Source organism: Orussus abietinus, unplaced genomic scaffold, assembly GCF_000612105.2.
Source record: "Orussus abietinus isolate OABI.00-Male unplaced genomic scaffold, Oabi_2.0 scaffold173, whole genome shotgun sequence".
NCBI classification, from domain to species: Eukaryota; Metazoa; Arthropoda; class Insecta; order Hymenoptera; family Orussidae; genus Orussus; species Orussus abietinus.
In genome coordinates, this window is record NW_019394381.1 from 190,152 (window position 1) to 198,251 (window position 8,100).

At 39.6% G+C, this 8,100-nt stretch overlaps 1 protein-coding gene across 1 annotated transcript; it reads right to left on the reverse strand.

The window, feature by feature from the left end:
* Positions 1–5,636: 5,636 nt before the first annotated feature.
* On the reverse strand, positions 5,637–7,815 carry LOC105697794 (NADH dehydrogenase [ubiquinone] 1 beta subcomplex subunit 5, mitochondrial). Its single transcript, XM_012421452.1, has 4 exons — positions 7,700–7,815; positions 7,198–7,409; positions 6,401–6,647; positions 5,637–5,938 (listed from the first exon to the last, which is right to left on the reverse strand). Exons 1-3 carry the CDS (start codon positions 7,785–7,787, stop codon positions 6,405–6,407), a joined length of 543 nt encoding a protein of 180 aa, XP_012276875.1. The 5' UTR covers positions 7,788–7,815; the 3' UTR covers positions 5,637–5,938; positions 6,401–6,404.
* Between the last annotated feature and the right edge of the window lie 285 nt (positions 7,816–8,100).

Consider the following 8,100-nt stretch of genomic DNA (forward strand, 5'->3'; position numbering starts at 1 on the left):
ATATTTTAGATATTTTTAAACCGTTATATAAAATGAAATCTATAAGTGTCAGGACCTTCCTTACAGCCTCCACATTCAAATTTGAAAGTTTGAAACGATACAGTACACCCAGCTCCGAGAAAAGTATCATGAACTCGGATGCTGTGCCCAACGAGCCATATATCAAAACTAAACAAATTATGATATAAAAACTGAACATATCAGCCGCAAGATTAATTACGGCAGGAAATGATAGAACGGTATTTACGTGTCGCGTATGCCACGCTCGGCTAGCAGAAACGTCAAAATCAGCTGATCGCTCCTCCCACGTGACTAACGAGCCATATATCAAAACTAAACAAATTATGATATCAAAACTGAACAAATTAGCCGCAAGATTAATTACGGCAGGAAACATTAAAACGGAATTTACATATCGCGTATGCCACGCTCGGCTAGCAGAAACGTCAAAATCAGCTGATCGCTCCTCCCACGTGACCAACGAGTGATATATTAAAATTAAACAAATTATGATATCAAAACTGAACAAATTAGCTGCAAATTTAATTACGGCAGGAAACATTAAAACGGAATTTACATATCGCGTATGCCACGCTCGGCTAGCAGAAACGTCAAAATCAGCTGATCGCTCCCGCCACGTGACCAAGGAGCCATACATCACCCGAGCGTGTTCTTATATTGGACTCTTTCATATAATAATTGTATATCGATCGAAATATGAGAGCTCGCCGGCATTTTCGTTCTGGTTTAGGCTAAGTTAAAAAATCTTGTGGAAAAATCGAAATTTTGAAAGTGTTAGGATAATTTCAATTCAAAGTTTCCGACGGTTCTATCCAATACCCTTAATAAAAAGTGTCTTATTCGAAGCGACTGATTTGAAGGGGGTTTCACTTCACCTTAATCGGCGTTGAGGAGCAAAACGTGCATTATCGAGCGCTCATTGTTCGACGTATCGATAACGCAATAACAGGGAGATTCCTGGAGTTTTGTTGTCGCAATTCCACGAGGGAAAAAAGAATTGTGGATCACGGCCGTGGTTATTTCAAAGACGATCGCGACACCGTTTAACCTGTACTTTTACGTTAGCGTCTCTCGAGACCGCATTTAATGACTGTTCGCCATTTCAATGTCGTCTATTTGCAACGTAATCGAAAACACTCCATTTGTTACTAATACTCACGCTCAGATTTCGCCTCTCCGGTTTCATTACACTTCTTCTTTTTTCTTTTCGTTCTGCATTCGAAGCTACAACCCTAGTAGCACAAAATATTTGTCTTATCTTACCTTATTTTCGATTTGCAAGGTATGTACCTTTATTTGCAATATTACTAGACCGAAAGTGCTAGTAATCTCGTTCTTTCACATAGCGAATACGTATTTCGGGGAATAAACCCACGTGAGATGAAAGTGCGAGAAGTGAGCGCTCTCGTGAAAACTACGTTCTTTCACATAGCGAATACGTAATTCGGGGAATAAACCCACGTGAGATGAAAGTGCGAGAAGTGAGCGCTCTCGTGATAAAATACGTAATAAACGCCGTAAAGTCTGTGGGGTTGAATGGGTAGCGAAAAATTCCCCTCGAAATTTCGTCTCCTCGCGAGACACGACCATAGAGTAGCGAGTATCTAGAGATGAGATCACGAGATGTGTCACATCAGTCCTCTCTTAATGATCGCTCGTAGGCAAATCATTGCGCTCTAAGCCCGTGACCGATAAGAGCAGGAACACGTTACATCATAATGACGGGTCACTCCGCGAAGGGCCATTAAAAATGAAACGCGGACTCGGAAACGGCCGCCGCCATCTTGCCGTTTCCTGTCGTCTCTCGAATTTTCCCTCCGCCCTCCTTTTCAGATACCTCGCTGATACATTGTTGTGCAATGAGGAAATACTTAAAGTCGTCCTAAATATTTTCACACATTGGGCAAAAAACCGGAGTAGAGTTGGGTAAGTATAATACGTGAAGTAATATACGTGGATTTCTACACGTATATTGCAACGTATAATACGTCCCTAGTTTTCTACGCAGGCACGAAGTATATTACCCCAAACTAAACGTGCAAAGCGCATGCGCAATATCGTCAATAGCCAATGAGAGTGTGATTTTGATTTTAAACATTTTTAAAACGCTTATAATGTATTCGGCAAATAATATTTAAGAAAATACTTGTATTAAAATGGAACGAAATGTTTTGTATATCTGGTAGAAAAATATTACGAAAACACGTGGAGGTAATATTATATAAATATTAAAATAACATTCTTAAGCAAATATTTGGCAAATATCTCAAATGTCTGTTGAATATTTAGAAATCGTACGATTTTCGTTAAATATATGGAAAATGTAAGACAAATATATTGTGCTATTAGGGCTGCTAGAGAATATAGAAAAGTCGTCAACGAATCAAAACGGACGANAAAATCTGTCGCTTGAGATATTTAGCAAAGATTACAAAGAAATATTTAGAAATTATTATATGCTACTAGGGAAGTTTCACCTTAATTTGAAGGTCTTCGAACAATGACAGATTTTTCGAAATTGTCTCCACGTGGAGACTGATTAAAGGAGGGGATGTCACGTGTGCAATTGAGAAAAACAACATTCAAGATAAACGCTGAACTAATTGCACCTGCCAGTCGTGAATCACAACTTTCCGTGGGATTATACAGTCTGCAATTATGGAAGTTTCCTTGGGGATTTTCGGAAATCATTTCTAAATTCCATCCCTGATTGCCGCTGACGTTAATTCACGTCATTTTAAATTCTATTCCCGATTGCCGCTGACGTGAATTAACGTAATTTTAAATTCTAATCCCGATGGCGTTGACGTGAACTTTTAAACGTCATTTTTAAATTCCACCCCTGATTACCGCTGACGTGAATTCACGTCATTTTAAATTATATTCCCGATTGCCGCGGACGTGAATTCACGTCATTTAAAAATTCTATTCCTGATTTCCCGCGGACGTGAATTAACGTCATTTTAAAATCTAATCCTGATGGCGCTGACGTGAAATTTTAAACGTCATTTTTAAGTTCTACCCCTGATTGCCGCTGACGTGAATTCACATCCTGCTTAGTTGGCTCACTAATTGTTAGCCGACGCGGCGCCCAAATTTGATAATTCTTATCCTTGCTTTAACGATACAAGTTTGCGGCAACCAGTTTCAGAATTTCATTATTTTCGCCGGTAGTCGGTATTTGAAACGGATACAATTAGCCGCCCGCGAGTGTGTTAAGTTGTACGAGTTGAAATTACGATCGGAGATGATGTCGCGGGTAATTCCTGTACTTTCTGGGTTGTATTGTGAAAACCTAAAAAGTTGATCGCCGGTGTTACACAACTCCGGGACTTTCGCAGGAAACCATCGAGCTCACTGAAGCATAATGAACCGACAAAAGTCATTGGCCAACAGCGACGAGACTCCTCGCCCAACTCGGCAGAATCGCCTCTGAGCAGATTCCCATTTTATTTATTTATTCATTTATTCAGGGATCCTTCATTTCTTCCATGTGGACGCACAATCGCGCAATCACGTTGCCCGGTATTCCTTATCCTGACGATGTACGAGTTTAACGAGCAATTTATATAACATAGTTATACGGATACTCGAGACGAAATGTTGATCCGGCTTTGAACCTCTAATTGTAAGCCTTAAGATATGAAATTTCATCGAGGCCGATTAATTGAAATCCATCTGTACCCTTCTTGGTGGGAACGTCATTTTGAATACTCAAGTGGGAACCATAAGCTGGCGCGTTACCGACATTTATATTTATATTGAAATCTTTTACAGTCTATGTTGAGAATTATACGAACTGAAGCGTTGCACATGTCATTTTGGAAAAGTAATGATGAAGAGATGGACGTAAAACTGTCGAGATCCCGGGAATTCATTATTCTAACGACTGTTTAGGACCAACGTCGCCATCTGTGACGTTTAGCTGCAACTAAATTCATTTGTGTAACACTGTAATATTCCATTTCTACGGTATTCTAAATTCATGTGTGTAATACTGTAGTATTCCATTTCTACGGTATTCTAAATTGTTTATGTTGAAGTATTTTACAGTCCACGTTGATAATTATACTAACTGAAGCGTTCTATTGCGATTTCGCATACGGACCGTCGCTATTACGAAGTTTATATAAATTTTACGTCCATCGGATGTCAAAGTTGACATCTGTAGGATGTCAAAGTTGACTATCGGATGTCAAGGTAGACGTCTATCGGATGTCAAGGGTGACGTCTATCGGATGTCAAGGGTGACGTCTATCGGATGTCAAGGTTGACGTCTATAGAATGTCAAGGTTCATGTCTAACGGATGTCAAGATTAACGTCTATAGGATGTCATGATTGACGTCTATGGATGTCAAAGTTGACGTCTGTAAGATGTCAAGTTTACATCTGTAGGACGTCAAGGATGGCGTCTACAGGATGTCAAGGTTGACATCTATCGGATGTCAAGGTTGACTATCGGATGTCAGGGTTGACTATCGGATGCCAAGGTTGACGTCCATCGGATGTCAAGGTTGATGTCTGTAGGATGTCAAGGTTGATGTCTATAGGATGTCAAAGTTACGTCTGTAGGATGTCAAGGTTGACGTCTACAGGATGTGAAGGTTGACATTTATCGGATGTCAAGGTTGACTATCGGATATCAAGGTTGACTATCGCATGTCAAGGTTGACGTACATCGGATGTCGAGGTTGACGTCTAACGGATGTCAAGGTTGACGTCCATCGGATGTCAAGGTTGACGTCCATCGGATGTCAAGGTTGACGTCCATTGGATGTCAAGGTTAACTATCGGATATCAAGATTGCCGTCTATTCGACGTTTTCTCGACGTTCGCCCCGCGTACATTCGGACGTCTACTCTACGTTAATTTAACGTCGACAATTTCCAACATTACATTGACTTGCCCTCTGAATTCCAAAAATTGTCTTTTTTACAATGTATCCTCCATTAGGGATATTTGTCAAAGAACTGTCATAAAGTTCACAGAGCCGATAACATTAAAGTTCTAGAAGTTAAAATCCCTCCAAGTCTACGTGCAAACTATCTGCATCATAAAAAGATATAAAGAGCAACATTGAGACTAAACTTCAGGTGTGAGAAAACTGCAGGTCGGACTTAAAGCGGCGCGGAGCGATTGAATAACCGCTTATTATTTATTTAACGTCAGTCGCTTTGACGCAATGGTAACAGATTCTTATCCGGTTTTGATAACACGCCAAGACGTAACCTGGATCCCGGTCAAACACAATTTCAATTTAATACCTGCAATGCCGAGAGCGCACGTGCGTGCAAGATTCTCACACCTGCGTGGTCGGTATAATTCGATTATGCAATCTGTAATTTAACCTTGACAATGACCACCTCGAGTAATTATAGGTTACGTTGCTCCCTTCCTTCCCGGCCAGATTACGTTTTAACTCGCCTTGGTGAGACCGCAGGAAATATTATATATATTTTTTTTATCAACTCTCCGGCCGTAACTCGATCTACGTATGAATAGTCTTCTTTGCCACTTGTTGATCGATATGCAAATGGTCACTTTTGTCCGGAAAGTTTCGCCGAGATCTTCGAGCGTCACCTGGAAATCCATGGAATGATTTACCTGGGGGAAATAACATTGACGTTGACTCTCTCTGAGCCTTTTATTCAGAAGGTGTGTACTTTCGATGAACAATGAGTCAAGGCCAAGTTCGTTAGAATTGGAGTACATGCAACGCCACCGCTCCCTCGTGGCAGATTCGGGAAACTCCAAGCACCTTGGTGGCCTTCCTTGGGCTCTCTACGATTGCCTGGTTATTTACTATTGTTTAGTTGGATAAGTGTATCATCTGTTGTTCACTTTTTGACACTCGGATACTAGATCCAGAGAATTCCATCCAACAAACTGAATCCCAATTTCGTAAACCTTGATGAGCTAAATGATCGAACAGGTTTCACAGATTTTTATTGTTATTAGATATTAACTCCACCGAAGAAGTTTTGCAATTCTAAGGATCTTTAAAGTGATATGAAAATGTTATATCTAGATATCAAAATGTGAAAATGTTTATTAAACTTTTCTACTAATTGGGTGCACCGACTCATTTGAAACTTCCTCGGGAGATTATTGAGGCCCTAAGGAAGAAAGCGATGCTAGTGAAATTTGATTTTTCAAAGGAAACTTCTTTTTAGCCTAGACTAGAATCAAGATCATATTTTCTTTTATTGAAGAATGAAATTTCACGAGCATCGCGTTATTCCTTAGGGCTTCCATAAACATGTGTTAAAGTGTCAAATGATTCGATGCACCCAATTTGGAGAAAAGTTTTATAAATATTTCCACTTTTGTCGCAAGTATATATGACACTTTCATGTCACCTTCATATTCTAAACTTACCGATTTAAGACCTATATTTGTCTGCATCTGTATATATGGGTCTTTGATTCCAAATATACTTGGTTATAGCAGGTCTGTAGTAAAATGCTTTGTAATCTTCGCGTTCTTCGATTAACTTTACAATTTTCTTTTGAAGCAGTTTGATCTTCATTATCTCCGTTTGTTCATACATGTGAAACGCATAAAGCTCATAGTCCTGCTGAGGCGAATGATAAACGTAACGAGCCAGGAATCTAGTAATGGGACTCTGAAATAATACAATTGCCTTTAGCTTAAGTATTACTTATATCGATATAAAACATAAAACAATATTATTGCAAATTAAGGAAGTTCATACCTAATGTTTATAAACTCCCCGTTTTTCAAACGGTATGGGAGAGAAATGACATACATTTAAATACAATATAAATGTATCATGAATTATACTTTTAGGCAACTACCGACATCATTATTTATCACTTTACATAAAGAAATATTTGAGCGCAAAACATTGAAATTTTAAAAGTGTCAGGATAATTCTTAGGTGCTCACAAGTCATGCGTCAAAGTTTAGGATGATTCGACGCAATACCCTTAAAAAAGAGTGTCTTATTCGAATCGATTATTTGAGCGGGGTTTCACTTTACCGTAAGCTGTATTTAAACGTTTAATTTTTTCCCGTACTTGTCAGAGAAATGGGTATTTTCCCTGCGTCAATAGACATGAACTACCTAAATAAACCTATACTATTCGTTCCATAAGACAATCGATGAATCAGGCATCCGTTCTCTAAATAAGTACTTGTTACATCGTACATACCCTGTAGTATTCCCAGTGCTTTGGAGTGTATCCTTCCGGAATTGGCTCAAGCGTAGCCGGTCCAACGAATACATTCGCACAGAAAATAATTATTCCAATGGGTATAAGTCCTACCAAGGTGTACAGGTGGAGCAAATCTTTGGTCTTGTGCCACTGCCAACGGGTCGGAGTCAGTGGCATCGTGCGATGCTCCGACATACATCGTACTGGTACTGAAAATATATCTGACCGTTACCATCGAATCTCTTGAAACGTTAAAACCTGTAAACAATATTCTGCACTGCTTGCAGCAGTTAATACTCGAATTTTCACCAAAATAAAGATCGGGCTATGGGGAATTGTTAGTGGGTACTTGCTCTATGGTCGGATGTTTAGAACTTCTGATAACTACTGTGCGCTGTGTTGCATAACTAGGAAATAATGTTTCTCCCAGAAGCGATAATAATTAACAACTAGTTCCATTTAAAGAAATGTCGTGCATTAGTTTATCTTTGATATTCACCACATTGTAACGGCTGTTTCGGCAGAATTGACGAAAAACTGAAGAGTTTAAGCCCGGCTGGGCGAACCAACGAGCTCCAGCCCGCCATGTTCTTTTAGCACAGCGTGAACAACTTATCGACAGCAAAAGGATAGCTTATAAGTATGAATGTCATACCAGTTCTCTCCGCCAGGTGGCGCCACGATCTTTCGGATACGGTGCATTTGGTAACGTGAGTAGAGTTCTAAATCCAGTAAGTTACGTCAGAAACAAAGAGAAATTCCCGGTAACTTATCGGTAATTTCTCCAAAGCCTTTTTTATCGAGAAATTATGAGAATTTGAATTTTTCAACAGAGCGAACGAGAGGTTTCGATTAGCTATAGAGAAACATCGTAGAGGGGAATTTCCGTTGTACGTTCTC